This window comes from Neomonachus schauinslandi, chromosome 9 (assembly GCF_002201575.2).
Source record: "Neomonachus schauinslandi chromosome 9, ASM220157v2, whole genome shotgun sequence".
Lineage (NCBI taxonomy): Eukaryota > Metazoa > Chordata > Mammalia > Carnivora > Phocidae > Neomonachus > Neomonachus schauinslandi.
The window spans coordinates 91,549,801-91,568,472 of record NC_058411.1 but is presented as its reverse complement, the minus strand read 5'-3'; the positions used below and the strand labels follow the sequence as shown (position 1 = coordinate 91,568,472).

General features: G+C 39.9%; 1 protein-coding gene across 1 annotated transcript in view; it reads right to left on the bottom strand.

Moving 5' to 3' along the window:
• TMOD3 (tropomodulin 3) overlaps window positions 1-18,672 on the bottom strand; it is a 75,978-nt gene that overhangs the window by 9,451 nt on the left and 47,855 nt on the right. Inside the window, exons 4-7 of the mRNA XM_044918151.1 lie at window positions 13,891-14,013; window positions 12,329-12,418; window positions 4,018-4,148; window positions 2,251-2,358 (exon numbers count right to left, since the gene is read on the bottom strand). Of these exons, the coding sequence (XP_044774086.1) occupies window positions 2,251-2,358; window positions 4,018-4,148; window positions 12,329-12,418; window positions 13,891-14,013 (452 nt within the window). The remainder of the gene's footprint in view (window positions 1-2,250; window positions 2,359-4,017; window positions 4,149-12,328; window positions 12,419-13,890; window positions 14,014-18,672) is intronic.

Below are 18,672 nucleotides of genomic sequence, written 5' to 3'. Positions count from 1 at the left end.
TTTTGGGGGCTCCTCCTCCTAGTCATTCTGTTGATGGGTGTTTGAGGGAATGTATAGAGTCCAAATTATTGACCAGAACCCAAGCAAGATGCACCTGTTTTCTTGGGACCTTAGGGTTGCTGGCCTCTTGTTTTCCCAGCCTGTCTTCTGGGGGAGGGGCCTGCCACGCTGTTACTCAGGCAACCCTGTTTGGACAGAGTTGCCCTGCCCCCCTGTGGCGGGGGATGGGCTCAGCGGGCATCAGTTTTTGGGGCTTTTGTTCTCTGGCGGCTTTCCCTGGCGGCTTTCCGCATCTCTTCCGCGAGTCAGAGCAGAAGAGACCGTTTCCAACCCTCTGCCTCAGAGCAGAGAGACCGCAGTCTGTTCTTCAGTGAGCTCTCCAGGCCACACTGTCTCCGTTTCTGTCCATGCTGCTATAACCTGCAGCGTCCTGGGTTGTGCGCCCCTCCGCAGCGCCCCCAGTCCTGCCTCCAGGTCGGGGTAGGTCTCTGCCCTTTGTGCTTCTAAAACTGCCAGCCACTCCCCCAGTTCTCACGCATGACCCTGCCACTCCGGGTTTCCGCCCCGGGGGCTGCCCTAAAGTCCTTTCCCCGCCACTACCGGTCTGTGAGTCTGCCCCGTACGCAGCGCGCCAGGCTGTCGCTCACCAGCGGTGTAGGATCCCCACAGCCAGGTACCCACCTGCTGCCGTTTATCCTCCGATATCTGCCCGCGGAATCAGGGCTCCCAGCTTCATACCTCAAAACCAAACGCCTGCGATATTCTGCTTGTAGAGATCCAGATCTTCTTACATCTCAGGCTGGTTTTGTGGGTGCTCAGAGTGGTCTGATAGATATCCAGCTCAATTCCGGGGACCAGTTGAAATAGGGTCCCCTACTCCTCTGCCATCTTTCCTAGTCTCCCACTAAAGTTTTTAAAAAATCACTTTTGGGGGCGCCTGGATGGCTCAGTTGATTAAACATCCCATCTTCAGCTCGGGTCATGATCCCTGGGTCAGGTCAGGGGATTGAGCCCCACGTCGCGCTCCCTGCTCAGCGGGGAGCCTGCTTCTCCCTCTGCCTCTGACCTCCCGCCTCCATCCCAGCTCGTGCTCTCTCACTCTTGATCTCAAATAAATAAGTAAATCACTTTTGATGCTATGGAAACAAGCTGGTTTGGAGGTGGGAAAGATAGACACAGGCAGCTCAGTGAGGAGGCTATTGTAAGAATACATATGAGAGAAGATACTGGCTTAGACTGACCGGCGTGGTAGTTGAGAAAATGGTGAGAAATGGTTAGATTCTGGAATATCTGGAAGACAAGGCTGGATATACATTTAAGGTTGTGAGATAGGGAAGTCAAGGATAACTCCATTTCTTTTTGTCTTGAGCAAAGGAAAGGATGAAGTTGTCATTTAGTGAGACAGGAAAAAATGGGAGAGGAGCAGGTGTGGGGTAGAAGCCAGGAGTTTGGTTTGGGACCATATGGGATGTCTGTTAGACAGCCAAGCAAGGGATTAAGTAGGTGGACAGGAGCACATAGTTCAGGAGAGGGGTATGAACTGGGAATAACAATCCTGGGAGTCCAAAGCGTATACAGATAACACATACCAATGAAACAGAGTGACATCACCTAGAAAGTGAGCATAGACAAAGAAAAGAAGACCTAGGACTGAGCCCTGGGCCATTCCAGTGCTTAGCGGTTGAGAAGATGTGGAGGGACCAGAGAAGGTCTAGTGAGGAGAGAGGAGATCAAAGGGAGCAATGTCCTCAAAGCCAAGTGAAGAAAAAGGTTCATACCATGATCAAGTGGGATTTACCTCAGGAATGCAAGGTTGACTTAATATGCAAAAGTTAATCAATGTAATACACCGTATTACTAAAGTACAAAAACCACATGATCATCTCAAAACACACATTAAAAGCATTTGACAAAATCCAACACGGTAGATCCATAAATGGAATCCTCTGCAGATGTTAGAAGAATGGTGTAGAACTTTATGTAGTAATATGAAAAGATCTCTAAGATATATTGTTCAGTGAAAAATTAAGTTACAAAACAGCATATATTGCATGACTTCACTAATGTTTTTTAAAATTATAGGGAAGAAATATAGGAAAAAATAAACATAAAAGAGTAAATAATGTATTACCTAATAATGAGCTAAACATCAATTGAAAAGAGAGTAAATATTGATCATTAAATCAGCTGAGCCACCTCTGTAACATACCATATTCACAATTTCACTATTATCAGTAGCAGCTTACTTACAACAGCGACAGGGTCATTGCTCCGCGTGGCCGCAAGACTGAAATATTTCACGTGCGTGTTGGTTTCCAAAGCTTTTGCAAAATCTTTTAGGGTTGGAACTGGGATATTCTTGGAAGACAATCATGTGAAATATGACATTTTAGTTTTCAGGAAATTCGGTCCATTAGTCAAATATATTCGTACTTACTTTTTTTCATTATTAAAAAGACTCAGAAATTATATAAATAAAACATTTAGTCTACAAAGGAAAACAAACAGCCTCCTTCCTATCTATTTGATTTCTCTATTATGGTACATTTGCACAAACTGCTGACCTAGAGGAGAGTATAAACCATCATTTCTCTAGCATTTTGATTAAAGAAACTTTCATTATTCTACACTTAACTATTTGGATTATAAGACGTCAACACCTGGGTATTCAAAATGGATCCTCTTTTCTACAAAGGGAGAGATGTCACTTAGTTTAAGCTGTAGTAAGAGAGATTAACCCTACACTACCTGAAATGTGGAAAGATATAGTTCTAGAAGGCACTAATTTCTCCCTTTAGTACCAAGACTACAATTCCCTGTAGCCTGGTTATTTTCAGATCATTACCTGTTGATTTAGATATGTGAGGACTGAATTTTTTTTAAATCAAAATTAGTGATCAACTAGGAATGTTAGCTTTTTCCAAGGCTTGCTTTCTTCAGCTCATAGGAAGGAATACCTGCTAAAGGAGCACAGAGGTCTTATTCCCTAGGTTCTTATAATTCCCAGATGCTCTCTCAGCCCTTGATTCAGACAAATCAAGATTTAAAATGAGGAATTCTTAAAAATAAAATGAGGAATCTTAATGCAGCTATTATACAATAACCAATACTCAAGAGATAATCTGAATTTACTCTTTGATAATTAATCATCCCTATGCCCTCCTAACTCATTTCTTCTTTACTCCAAGGAAGCATTGCATTTTTTAAAACTCAAGATCCCAGAAAGCCCACTACTGTTTACTCCAGAGAAATGAAAACATATGTTCACATGTTCATATGTGTTTAATGGCTTTATTATAATCACTCCAAACCAGAGGGAATCCATATGTCTATCAAGTGGTGAATAAACAAATTGCAACAGATCTATACAGCAGAATACTACTCAACAAACCACTGACATATACAACCACACAGATGAATTATGCTAAGTGAAAGAAGCCAGACTCAAAAGGTTCATACTATATGATTCCATTTATAGGACATTCTGGAGAGGGCAAATGAGGGAAAGAAAACAGATACGAGTGGTCAGGGGCTAGAGCTGGGGGCAGAGAATGACAACAAAGGGGACTGACATGTTCCACATCTATGGTGGTGGTTGTACAACTTCTGCATTGGCCAAAATTCATGGAACTGTACACTGAACAGACAGAATTTCAGTAGGTAGCAGAATCTGGTTCAATACAAGGAATACCTCAAGAAACCTGATTAAAAAAAAACAAAAACAAAAAACCCAAAAGACTAAATGCTCTTAGAATTAGGCAGTACTTTGGAAGCCAGAGAGATTTATGCTAACGGTCTGTAGGGTTTACATTTCCATATGATACTTTTTAAAAAGTGAGTCAGAAAAATATTATACTTTAATTTCTAAAATATAAAGGAATCTAAGCATACTGTTAGGGGCAAAACTTTACCTTTAAGTAGAAATATAGAATCACACTTTATCAAAACTGCCCAACTCTCATCCTAGATCTAACTTACTTAAAGCAAGTCAAAACTTTGTTTGCTTAGCACACGTACCTTTATATTATTCAAATTAACTTCAACAAGACGAACATCATTTTCTTTAATTCTCTTTAAACTCTCTTCAACATTGGTTGGATTTGGTGGCTCATCAAATACTGGAAGAATCTTTTCACCTTTTACCACATCTGTAGTAACAAACGAAAAGAGCAAGAGTCTCACTGGCTGATACTATTACAGTGAGTGCATATATGAACTTGATAATGCAAAGAACACACACATACATGCACGTTCAATACAACTACCCAGAAAGTTTTCCCCCACGATTTCTAAAAGATCCTTTACATGTTAACACACATTTAAAGCACTCAAATAAAATGTTATCCTCTCGTATCATTTTCTCTTAGATTTAACTAGTAATTACTGTAAAGGCAATACGAATCACAGACTTAAAGAAACACAGCCTCAGTGAGAAGAATAAAGTGATGAAGGACACGTGACTTCTTTCTCTTATGGGGAGTACTATGTCTGGGAAAAAGGGGAGGATGTGTAGGAATAGGGAAGGGGGAGTCAGACAAGTAATGGTACAAAGAAGAGCTACCAAGACAGAAATCCCCCAAATTACTGCCCTTCTTCACTCCTATCCCCCAATCCTTCACCATATATACCATATTCCATACACACGGCCAAAATACAACTAAGCAAAGCTGAAAGAGGACCCAAGAGCCTTGAATCCCCTAATGAGATGTAAGTACACTTTGATGTGTACGTGAAGGTCTATGAACACATGTAACAGGCAAACTTTAATGGATAAATTTTCTGGGGAGAACACCTAAGCATCAGATTCATGTCAGATGACCAGAAAAAGTTAAGAGCAACTGACAGAAATATTGACAGGGTCACTGTCTGGCTCAGTTGTTCCCTCCTACCCTCCTCTAGCTTTTAGGAGCAAAACTCATCTTAAGACGAAGTATATTGGGGGCGCCTGGGTGGCTCAGTCAGTTAAGCATCTGTCTTCAGCTCAGGTCATGATCCCAGGGTCCTGGGATCAAGTTCTGCATTGGGCTCCCTGCTCAGCGGGGAATCTGACTCTCCCTCTCCCTCTGCTCTTGCTCTCTCTCCCACGGTCTCTCTCTCAAATAAGTAAAATCTTAAAAAATAAAAAAAAAGTCAAAGTATACTGAATAAATTCCCTCTAAGAGTACCTTGTTCTTTTCAAATTTATCACGAGGAGATCAATTTAGACAATGGCCTGAAAATTATTTTCCTGAGGAATGTGGAAAGATTGGGATGTATTTAGCCTGGACGTATATATTAAAAGAAAGTATGTTGGGCGCCTGGGTGGCTCAGTCGTTAACCGTCTGCCTTCTGCTCAGGTCATGATCCCAGGGTCCTGGGATCGAGTCCCACATCGGGCTCCCTGCTCAGCAGGAAGCCTGTTTCTCCCTCTCCCACTTCCCCTGCTTGTGTTCCTGCTCGCTATCTCTGCCTCTTTCAATTAAATAAATAAAATCTTTAAAAAAAAAAAAAGAAAGAAAAAAAGTATGTTCATTGTTTTCAGATTTACCCTGTAGAAGAAGAGAGATATTTCAAGTTGTTCTGAAAGAATAGGTATAGATTGCCTGGAGGCAGAATTTGGGTCAATACAAAGATAAGCTTCCTACCAGAGCTCTGCTAAAAGGACAGAGTGGGCTCCCTCTCACCTAAGTTCAGCAAGGTAATCTTCTTCAAGATTGTAGATCAAGGGGGCTGGAGAAGAGCTTCCCCACTACAAAGAAAACTAAATGAGTTCTATCTCAGTTTTAAATTTTATAAAACCAAAAGATTTCTTTCCTCACTCCACAGAGTATGTGCATTTAAAGAGCACTGCTTCTAAATGAAGTAATGGGTCCAGTAAATGGGATGCTGAAACCATTAAGAAAGGCTCATGGGAGACTTTTTTAAAAATTTTTTTAAAAAGATTTATTTGACAGAGAGAGACACAGTGAGAGAGGGAACACAAGCAGGGGGAGTAGGAGAGGGAGAAGCAGGCTTCCCGCTGAGCAGGGAGCCTATGTGGGGCTCGATCCCAGGACCCTGGGATCATGACCTGAGCCGAAGGCAGACACTTAACGACTGAGCCACCCAGGCGCCCCTCATGGGAGACTTTAAATGATGGATCAGGCTGCTAACATTTTAACATACTGATGAATTTTGGCACATTCCCCAAAGAGCAATGACTAGACTCGACAGGCTTCCTAATGTGATTCAATCACGACCTCGGAAGCATTCTTGCCCCCCAACCCCCCCCGAACAAAAAAACTGTACCTGAATCTGAATAAGCCACTAGAAAATAATAGTTTACACAAACACAGGAGACGGTGGCAGAGCAGGAGGACCCTAAGTTCATTTTGTCCCACAAATACAACCCGATAATTATCAAATCATCCTAAATACCCGAGAAATTGGCCTTAAGACTGGCAGAACAAACTCCACAACTAAAGCCAGAGAAGAGGCCACGTCAAAAAAGGTAGGAAGTGTAGAAACAGATCATGGCCACTGCAGTGGGGAGGGAGCTGCAGTTGCAAAGAAGGGTGAAAGATAGACTAGCACACAGGGGAGCACATGGGAAAAATGAATCCCCATAGCAACTGGCCTAGAAGGTAGGAGGGCCCTGAATTTCACGAGTTCTTGCAACCAGCAGGGCTTAAAGCCCGGAGTTATACTTTATTTTTTAAAGTTTTATTATGTTATGTTAGTCACCATACAATACATCATTGGTTTTTGATGTGGTGATCCATGATCCATTGTTTTACTGCTCCATGCAGTACGTGCCCTCCTTAATACCCATCACCGGGCTAACCAATCCCCCCTCCCCCCTCCCCTCTAAAACCCTGTTTGTTTCTCAGAGTCCATAGTCTCTCATGGTTCATCTCTCCCTCCAATTCCTACCCCCCCATTTTTCCCTTCCTTCTCCTAGTGTCCTCCATGCTATTTCTTATGTTCCACAAATAAGTGAAACCATATGATAATTGACTTTCTCTGCTTGACTTATTTCACTTAGCATAATCTCCTCCAGTCCCATCCATGTTGATGTAAAAGTTGGGTATTCATCCTTTCTGATGGCTGAGTAATATTCCATCGTATATATGGACCACATCTTCTTTATCCATTCATCTGTTGAAGGGCATCTCGGCTCTTTCCACAGTTTGGCTATTGCGGACATTGCTGCTATGAACATTGGGGTGCATATGGCCCTTCTTTTCACTACATCTGTGTCTTTGGGGTAAATACCCAGTAGTGCAATTGCTGGGTCATAGGGTACCTCTATTTTTAAATTTTTGAGGAACCTCCACACTGTTTTCCAAAGTGGCTGTACCAATTGCATTCCCACCAACAGTGTAAGAGGGTTCCCCTTTCTCCACAATCTCGCCAACATTTGTTGTTTCTTTCCCTGTCCATTTTTGCCATTCTAACTGGTGTAAGGTGGTATCTCAACGTGGTTTTGATTTGGATTTCCCTGATAAGCCCGGAGTTTTAAAGCTCAATGTACTTGGCTGTGGGAGACCTCAGCAGTCTTTGGGGCTGCTCTTGGAGAGAAAACAAGCAAAGAGTCTGTGGACATACAGCATGGAAACAGCAATCTGAGGAGTGCCTGGGGCACATATGGGGAGGTTAGCTGCTCATCTTGGAGTATGACCCAAAGCAGCAGCATTCAGAGAGAAACCTCTCAAGGAACAAAGGAACTGGTAGGTGCAATTTCCCTCCTCTGCCTCTCAGCGTAAGTACAGGGCCAACACTCACTACCTAACTTGCTTACACCAAGCCCTGCCCCTCCACACTCTGGCAGATCCACCCTTCCCTGTCATACTTGCCTCAATCCCAGCAGAGCAGAACCCCTCCCCCAGAAGACCAGCCCAAATCCCTGCCAATACCAAGTCTCCCAACACGGGTGTTTTGCAAGGCCTCAGTTCCAGTAGTAGTGGTGCAGGTATCATTTCACAAGCAGATCAGAGCACATCTAGGTAAAATGTGCCACATTCAGGCAGGGATCAAATGCTGCCCACAACAGGCAAAGAGAATCTCTGCAGACAACTGGCCTGAAGGGTAAAGCGGCTGGTGCAGAACAACAGGTCACACGCAGCACACACTGGAGACAATCCTAGAAGCACCAAGCCCTGGGGAATAGGGACAGTATACAGCAGGGCACTACAGGACCTCTTCATAAAGCCATTACCCACAAGAACAGGAGATGCAGCTGACTTTCCTAACACAGAGGAACAGGCACAGAGACTCACACCAAAGGAGAAGACAAAGGAATTTGTCCCAAATGAAAGAACAAAACAAAGCCACAGTAGGAGATCTAAGCAAAACAGATGTAAGTAACATGCCTGATGGAAAAATTAAAGCAATGATCATAAGGATACTCACTGGACTTGAGAATAGAGTAGAGGACATCAGTGAGGCCACTGCCATAGAGATAAGGAATAACAACACAGATAAAGAGCTCAAAAAACGAGAAACATGCTTGATGGAATGAATAGCAAGATGGAAGAACCAGAGGAACGAATTAATGACCTAGAAGACAGAGCAATGGAAAGTAATCAAGCTGAACAAAAGAGAGAAAAAAGAATTATGCAAAACAAAAACAGGGAACTCAGTGACTCCATTAAACATAACCTTTGTATTATAGGGTTCCCAGAAGTAGAAGAGAGGAAAAGGGGGCAGAGAATTTATTTGAAGAAATAATAGCTGAAAACTTCCCTAATCTGGGGAAGGAAACAGAAATCCAGATCCAGGAGGCAGAGAGAACCCCCAACAAAATCACCAAAGAAGGTCCACCCCAAGACATACTGTATTTAAAATATATTGTGATATATAGTAATTAGTAATATAGTAATAAAGAAAAAAATATTAAAAGCAGCAAGACAAAAGACAGTTACACTACAAAGGAAACCCCATAAGGCTATTGGGATTTTTCAGCAGAAACTTTTCAAGCCAGAGGAGAGTGGCATGATATATTCAAAGTGCCTAATGGGAAAAACCTGCAGCCAAGAATACTCTATCCCAGAAAGACTATCACCCTATTCTGGGTGTTTCCCAAACAAAAACTAAAGGAGTTCATTACTATTAAACTTGCCCTGCAAGAAATATTAAAGGGGACTCTCTGAGTGGAAAGGAAAGACCAAAAATGATAGTATGAAAGTAGGAAACACAAAAGCAGTAAAAATGAATATTTCTGTAAAAAACATCAGTCAAGGAACACACAAAATAAAAGGATGTAAAATATGACATCATATACCTAAAACATGGGGACGAAAGAAGTAAAGAATGATAAACTTAAACAACCATCAACTTAACATAGACTATATGCAGATGTTATATACCTGATAATAACCACAAATCAAAAACCCCTAACAGATATGCAAAGAATAAAGAGAAAAATCCAAATATATCACTAAAGAAAACCAGCAAATAATAAAAGACAAGAAAGGATCCGAGAAAATCTTCAGAAAGAACCACAAAACAATAAAATGGCAATAATACATATCTATCCAATAATTACTTTGAATGTAAATGGACTGAACGCTCCAATCAAAAGACAGTTACAGAATGGATAAAAAAGCAAGACCCATCTATGTACTACCTAGAAGAGGCACATTTTAGACTTAAAGACAACAGTAGATTAAAAGTGAAAGGATGGAGAAACACTTATCATGCAAATGGATGTCAAAAGAAAGTTGGAGTAGCAGTACTTATATTGGATAAAACAGACTTTTAAAACAAAGACTTAATAAGAGACAAAGAAGGACACTACATCATGATAAAGGGAACAGCCCAACATGAAGATATGACAAGTGTATATATTTATGCACCCATATACATAAAAGTCATTAACAAACATGAACTAATCAATAACAATACAATTATAGTAGGGGACTTTTACACCCCACTTACATCAATGGACAGATCATCTAAACAGAAAATCATCAAGGAAACAATGGATATGAATGACACACTGGATCAGACAGACTTAACAGATATATTTGGAACATTCCACCCTAAAAGAGCAGAATACACATTCTTTCCAAGTGCACACAGAACATTCTCCAGAATAGATCCCATATTAGGCCACAAAACAAGCATCAACAAGTCCAAAAAGATCGAAGTCATACCATGCATCTTTTCTGACCACAATGCTATGAAACTAGGAGTCAACCACAAGAAAAAAATCTGGAAAGACCACAAATACATGGAAGTTAAATAACATGAAAAATGCTTATCAGCACTCATCATCAGGGAAATGCAAATTAAAACTACAATGAGATATCACCTCACACCTGTCAGAATGGCTAAAATCAAAAACACAAGAAACAAGTGTTAACGAGGATGTGGAGAAAAACGAACCTTCCTCTTGCACTGTTGGTGGGAATGCAAACTGGTGCAGCCACAATGGAAAACAGTATAGGGGTTCCTCAAAAAGTTAAAAAAAGAACTAACACATGATCTAGCAATCGCACTACTGGGTATTTACCCAAAGAATACAAAAGTGCTAATTCAAAGGGATACATGCACCGCTATGTTAATGGCAGCATTATTTACAATAGCCAAGATATGGAAGCAACCTAAGTGTCCATCCATAGATGAATGGATAAAGTAAACATAGTATATACATACAATGGAATATTACTCAGCCATAAAAAAGAATGAGAGCTTTCCATGTGTAACAACATGGATGTACCTAGAGGACATTATGCTAAGTGAAAGAAATCAGATAAAGACAAATACCATATGATTTCACTTTTATGTGGAATCTAAAAAACAGAACAAACAAACAAACCAGGCTCTTCAATATAGAAAACATAGTAGTGGTTGGCAGAGGGCAAAGCAGTGTGGGGACAGGCAAAATAAAGGGGATTAAGAGGCACAAACTTTCAGTTATAAAATAAGTCACAGAGATGAAAAGTAGAGCATAGGGAAGACAGTAAATAACATTATAATAATATAATAATATTGTATGGTGACAGATGATGACTACATTTACTGTGGTAAGCACTGAATAATGCACAGAATTGTTCAACCAATATGCTGTACATCTGAAACTAATATAACACTGTCAACTACACTTCAATAATAAAAATCACAAGAAAATCATAAGGGAAATACATTTACAGTACTATACTGTAATTATCAAAAAGAATCCATGCATAAGATCCACACATTTCAAACCCGTGTAAAGGGTCAAAAGTAATATAATTATTGAAAAATTAAGTTACCAGAAAGAGCCGCAGTATGATCCCATTTTTGTAAAAAACAAAAGACTGGTGTAATATATATGTATGTATATAATACGCATGTACATACGTATATACATATGTAAGTCTGTATGAACACAGTGTAAGTCTAGAAGGATACACACCAAACTGTTAATAGGTTGGGGGGTGGGGAGAGCAGAAGGCACAATGGCTATGAACAGAGACACTTTTATTTCTTACCTCATTTACTTAGGTATTGTTCAAATGTGTTACAAAAGTATGTATTACTTTGGTCCTTTTAAAACATCCTATAAATGAATTTTTTTAAAAAGCCTTGCCTTAGGCTATTTAATATCAGTATCAGATTAAAAGGTTTAGGGGTTGTGTGGTTCTGTGGTTTCTCCTGAATCTGATTTTATAACAGTTTTTTTGTCAGCATTTTTTTAGATTTCTTGAAAATCAGTAACACTGAAAATAAAAAGTCGGGATGCCTGGGTGGCTCAGTCATTGTGTGTCTGCCTTCAGCTCAGTCATGGTCCCAGGGTGGGATCGAGCCCCACATCGGAGTCCCTGCTCCACGGGAAGCCTGCTTCTCCCTCTCCCACTCCCCCTGCTTGTGTTCCCTCTCTCGCTGTGTCTCAGTCAAATAAATAAATAAAATCTTGAAAAAAATAAATGAAAATGTCAACAAAAGCCAAGTTTGATTAGTTTTTATAGTGTTTACCATTAGTATTTGGTGAGGTGAGAATGGTTCCAATTACATTTGCTGACACATTGAGAATAAAATATTTAGGGGTGCCTGGGTGGCTCAGATAGTTAAGCATCTGCCTTTGGCTCAGGTCATGATCTCCAGGTCCTAGGATCGAGCCCCACATCAGACTCCCAGCTCAGTGGGGAGTCTGCTTCTCCCTCTCCCCCTGCTTGTGCTGTCTCTCAAATGAATAAATAAAATCTTTAAAAATATTTAATATTCTATTTTCAATGGTTTTCTATATCAATACTATCTAATTGGAATCTCAGGTTTCAAGTACATATACAAAACATTTGGTATGTATATACTGAAGTTAATACATGGAGAAAACAAAATACACTTAACAAAGGATTGGAATTCACAATGGATTACAAGTACTTACTTGAAAAATGTTCTTGGTCGACACCATTACTACTTCCCACTATATTACATAACTGGACATTCGTTATCAAGTTGTGCATCCCAAGAATAGCTACAAATATAGAAAAAGAAAGTTATTTTTATTTCCATCAGTTTCAAACACAAAGAATTGATTTTACAACCAAAATTTTCTGATTTTAACATTTCCTGAACATTTTCCTACTGAATTAAAGATAGATTTTGCAGCCAAAAAAAAGGGAGACAATGTCTCCTACAATCTTTCTCATTAATACCCCTATTACTTCCCCTATTTGGGATTTAGATTTCCCCACATTTCTGAATTCAGACACACAACTAAAGCCAGCCTAATCCTAAATGTAAATCTATACTTAGCTCCATCTGGTGGCTAAGAGAGAATACTGAAATGATCTATTTTTGCTGTTCATCCTTCTCACAAAGGGTTCTAGGAACAGTGCGATACAAGGCAGATTTTCAACCTCACCATTATTTCTACACTTGTTAACCTCATGTTCATTTACACTCATATTTTAGCTAAGAGTAGAATACCAAAACTATAGCTGAATTCTCATCTTTAAGATTAAAGTAGCATCCCTCAAAAACGACAGGAGAGAGAAATTCGGGTTTCGGTTTTGATGCTCTTTTGCACACATGTGGCAGAAGCTACAATATGCCCCTGGTCCATTCCACTCTGATGAAAGCACCATTTACAAATTCAACAGTCCTCAGCATTCCAAGGAATGAGACATCTGCTCTGGCTGTAGCACCACACATTGATTGTCCCTCTCCTGGGTCCTTCCCAAAGAACCATCACTCTTCCTTTCAAACATGTTAGCTTTTGGGGTTCCTTGGTGCTAAGATATCCCCATGTGTCATATTTTTCTACCTAGGTAAATGGGTGCATGCAGAGGAAGGTCGGGGAGATACTGGTCCAGATAGGAAACCAGCAATGATGACAATAACAGGGAGGTTTGGAGTGTTCTAGATATATGTCTAAAAGTGGGGAAAGGGGTGAGAATAGCTCAGAACTATTTCATCTGCTTTCCAGTTACTCAACTTAGGGGTTTTCCTTTTTTTCCACCCAAAGTTTATTTTATTTATTTTTAGTAATCTCGACACCCAAGGTGGGGCTCAAACTCATGACCCCAAGATCAAGAGTTGCATGTTCTTCCAACTGAGCCAGGCAGGTGCCCCTCATCTTAGGGACTTCTGATAAAATGGGACAGCAATCGACCCTGGAAACTCTTTTTCGATGCTTAGATGGGACAGCTTCTAGCTGTGCACCAACTACTAAAAGATTTTTATAAAGACTTTCAAATATGGTAACATGGGAAAAGAAGTCAAATAATACAATACATTCATTCCATTAACAAAATTTCACCACTGACAGCATTTTAAAAAATGAAACCCTTTATGTCAGATTTATAGTGTAAAAAACAAAGCCAAATATGTGGTCTACTGATTCAATAGCACTTTGCTAGGCAAAGGAAGCATCTGTAGGATGTACGTGCTGGCATTCCTTCCCCTCCCCTCCATACTCATTCACCCATTTGTTTTAGGAGATACCTGCAAGGTCACACAATTCTGTATCAGAAGCACTTGTCAAAGCTTCTTCTAATTCTGGATCAAGAGATACTTTTTCTTCTGTGAAAGTCTGCATAGGCTTCTGTTTAGGGATAAATATTTTCCCTGTAAAATAAAGCAGTTTGTTAATTCCAATACTACCGCTATGAATTAACTCATTAAACTCATTACCATTTTACTCTTTTTAACAAAAATTATGAAAAGTATGTACAACTGAAGCTGAAGGAAAAAGTCAAGATAAACACCTACAATAATGTTGTTTCATCTTCAATATGTATTTCAAGTTTCCAGGGCAATACTGTGGCTGTACAAGTAGGAATGAAGAAAAAATTAACTGAGAAATTGTCCTATTTGTGAAAATAAAAATAGGCTCTTTTTGGAGTAATTAGGAGTTACTCAACAAATACTGAATTAAAAGATGAATGTAGGAATAAATTTTAGAAATCTATAAAACTTTAGAGATTAAAAAAACAACAGAATCCACTTTACTTTTTTTTTTTTTTTTTGAGAGAGAGAGAGAATGAGAGAGAGAGCACATGAGAGAGGGGAGGGTCAGAGGGAGAAGCAGACTCCCTGCCGAGCAGGGAGCCCGATGCGGGACTCGATCCAGGGACTCCAGGATCATGACCTGAGCCGAAGGCAGTCGCTTAACCAACTGAGCCCACCCAGGCGCCCTCCACTTTCTTACTCTTAAGCAACAAACTGTTAGCAGAGGCAACAGTCAAGTTTATGATTCCAGAAATTCAAGATCTAATTGCAAAGAAATTCCTGTCCTGAAAGTCCTAAGGGGTATTCTGAAACTTTAGGTAACTGTTCTTCTAAGCCTTGATGGACGCTAATAAGGTTGGCTGTTACAAAACAGGTTTTTAGAAAACTAAAATCTTTATTATGTGAAAATCAGTATTTTATCACATGTTCAATGCAAGATTGAAAACATGAAGGGAATGGAAAATGATAATGATACAACTGCAGCACAAGCTGACCAAACAAGACATACTCACACATGGTGGGGACAGGTTACCAAGAATGTCTGATTTCTCTCCCAAGTGAAAAGTCTTACTAAATGATCTAGAAAGGTCTATGCATAGATTCACAGAAGTGCCAATTATTTTCTCTTCTATTAGGAAACTACCAGGGAAATATGCAAGAATATTTGGCCTGATGAATCTATGCAGTGCTCTATCAAAAGAATGTATGTGGGTTTATAATTAGTATAGCAAGTGTTGTGTACTTCTTATTCAAGGTACATATCAATCAGTGTAACCAAAAGGAATCCTTCCACAATACAGACTGCTTCTAGCAATCTGGCCAAAACTGTTCAGGATCTTAATTTCTGATAGTATATGTTCTTTTTTTTTTATTATGTTATGTTAATCACCATACATTACATCATTAGTTTTTGATGTAGTATTCCATGATTCATTGTTTGTGTATAACACCCAGTGCTCCATGCAGAATGTGCCCTCTTTAATACCCATTACCAGGCTAACCCATGCCCCCTATTATATGTTTTTTATGGTGAACATTTCCATTTGGTTCTTATTAAAAAAATAGTTTCCACATCTCTGCTGAAATTCCTCACTTGTTTACACATGCTGTGTACCTTGTCTGCTAAATTCTTTGACATTTTTGTCATAGTTATTTTGAAGTCCCTAGCTGATAACACCAATATCTGGGTCATGTCTAAGGCTTATATTGACTGTCATTTTCTTGAGTATGGGGAATATGTGTTTTAAGATCTTTGACTGCATGCTAGGCATTTTTGTATAAAAGTATAGCAGAGACTGAAGGAAATGATATTTCTTCTTAGAAGCATGCCCTCTAGTCAGGGCTGAATCAATATGCTCTACAGTTGAGCTAAATCTGGGCTTTGTCACAACTTTAGTTTGAGTCAGTTCCTCACTGGCTTCAAACATTTTGAATATAGGATCAGGACTTTCTCTTCAGTAAGGCCTCAGATTATAACCCTCATGAGGTTCTGGAGATCTCCTGTGCTCCCTCCTTTTTTTGAACTGTGAACTGTGAGTGATTTCTACTAATATGTAGCCCAGGCTGCCAGCTTTCTGGATGGCTAGGGAGCTGCCTTTATTTTCCAGTCCCACCCCCCTGATTTTTGGGCTTTGGCAGATCTCTCAGACCCTCTCATCTTATCTACTCTACATTCTGTGAAGTTGGGGTTGGCCTGGAAAGGATTTCTCCCAGCCCTCCTGCCTCTCCCTCAGTCTCTTCCAGCTGAAAACCTATGCCTCAGGAATTTTCTCTCAGCTCTGCTTCACTGCCTTTTTTCTTCTAGTATCGCTAGCACTAAATGAAGACCTGAACGAAAGAATTGAGGGTAATGCAGTCTTACCATCTCTAAGGCTGCACTGTCCAATATGGTAGCCACTAGCCACATGTGATTATTTAAATTAAAATTAAAATCAGAAAATCAGTTCCTCAGTCATACTAGGCACATTTCAAGTACTTGATAGCTACATTTGGCTAGCATGTAGCTACCGCACTGGTTAGCACAGACATTGAACATTTCCATTATGGCAGAAAGTTCTAGTGGATAGCACTGCTGTAGGGCTTCTCTGGATTTCTCACCTATCATCCAGTCCATACATAGCCACTGAAAGTTTGTTAAAGTTAGGCTGATTTCTCCTGACTCCTTTCTATGGTGGTTTTCTCCCTATATTTCAATCAGTAAAAAGAGCATAAGTGGCTCACTGATCTAATGGAGGGCTTGTCACTTTCTAGAGTCATTTAGGTTTGTGTCCTCAAGCTCTCTGATAGGTTTTTAAAAACTATAATAATGCACTTATACCGCTTGTTTGGGTTAGTACGGAAAAACAATAGTCTCTTGCAACTTTCTACATCTGAGTTAGAAGTCGTTCTGGTCAAGCATTATTTAACAAATGGCATTTGGTCAATCCACAATGTATTTGTATTAGTAAGGATGTTTTTAACTGCATGTAATAGAATACTCAATTAAAAGTGGTTTGGTGCTTCTCAGGCTTTAATGTGCCCCTCACTCACCTGGTGATCTTATTAAAGTACAAATTCTGATCAGTACGTCTGACATGGGATCTGAGTTTCTGCATCTAACTAATCTCTGAGATGATGCAGATACTGATCCATAGACCACTTTTAAAGCAGCAAGAGTTCAAACAATAAGTATTTTTATAATCTCAGTTAAGTCCACATGTAGGTGGTTGCAGGGTTGGTTCAGCAGCTCAGTGTTGACATCAAGGATCCAGGATCCTTCCATTCTTCTCTCTGGCTACAAGCTGCATAAAGGCCTTTGTTCTCAGGCCATCAGTCTCAAGATGACCTTTGCAACACTAAGTATCAAGTCCTCATGCAACAAGGTCAGGGCAGGAAGGAGGGGCATAATTTTTATAAGGAAATCTTTTATAAGGAAAACTGTCCAGATTTCTCCTCAGGCTTCTCTGACCTGCACTGGTCATATGTCCAGCCGCAAGGGCAGCATTTTCATTCTATTTCAGAGATAGGCTCTGCCAGTAAGGATGAAGGGATTTGTGAATTGTTACTGAACGGGAAGCTATAGTGTGTGTTTGATACTGAACTGGATGCAGTACAGCTCTGTGCTCCCTTGATTCCCTGAACATTTTGCTATAGCTACACAGATTCTGCGTATTTGTCTGTCTTCTGTGAGCTTTACAAAGACATGGATTATGTTCTCCGTTTATTGCTACATCGTTGTCTAGTGCACAGCAGGCAAGCCAATTTGTTGAATAATTAATTGGGTGATCACCTCCAGTTCAACTACATCATTTTATAAAGTATAACTTAAATACCCTGGTTCAAAGTTACAGAGCAGAGTGAACACTAGAACACAGGCTCCCAAATTCTTAATCCAGTGCCTCTTCCAATAAACTGGTAGTTTTCAAACTTAACTTCTGTAGCAGTGGACTTTTCCCCTCAAACAAATACCTATGTGTATGATGGTATCCATAACTGATCTTCTTAGTACCAAATTTTGGAGTTCTGATGATTATTAGATAATCTTTTATTATTGGTTCACAGACAAAGGCAAATCCAAATCATTACATCCTGATAACTCCATAGTACTTTTCTCAGTGGTTGACAGTATAATTTTTTTTAAGGTTTTATTTATTTGACAGAGAGAGCACAAACAGGGGGATAGAGGGAGAAGGAAGAGCAGGCTCCCCGCTGAGCAGGGAGCCCAATGTGGGGCTCAATCCCAGGACCCTGGGATCATGACCCAGGCCGAAGGCAGACGCCCAACAACTGAGCCACCCAGGCACCTGGGTTAATAGTATAATTGAAGTGGCATAGAATTCATGCCTTTAATTGTCATTTCAGGATAATTACATTTTCCTGAGCTCAGTCTCACCTGCATTTTCAACAGTCTAATGTAGGGGTTCTGAAGATTGGCTGCACAATGGATTCACCTGGGGAACTTTAAAAAATTTTGATGCCCAAGTCCCAGGGATTCTGATTTAATTGATCTGGTGTGCTATATGAGACATCTGGATTTTTAAAAGCTCCCTAGGGATTCTAATGCATAGCAGTCAAGGTTGAGAACCACTAGGTTATGGTATTCACTTACTAAACAAAACTACGCAAGCTATCAAATAGCTGCCCATGTCTTAATTCTAGGGACCAATGGAATCTAAAGCATTATAAAAATCTAAAATGTTTATTTTTGTTATCCTCATCTACATTCCATAGAGGCATTATTCATATCTAATTTTTACCGTACATAAACTTTTGCTAATACTTACAAAAACAAAATGA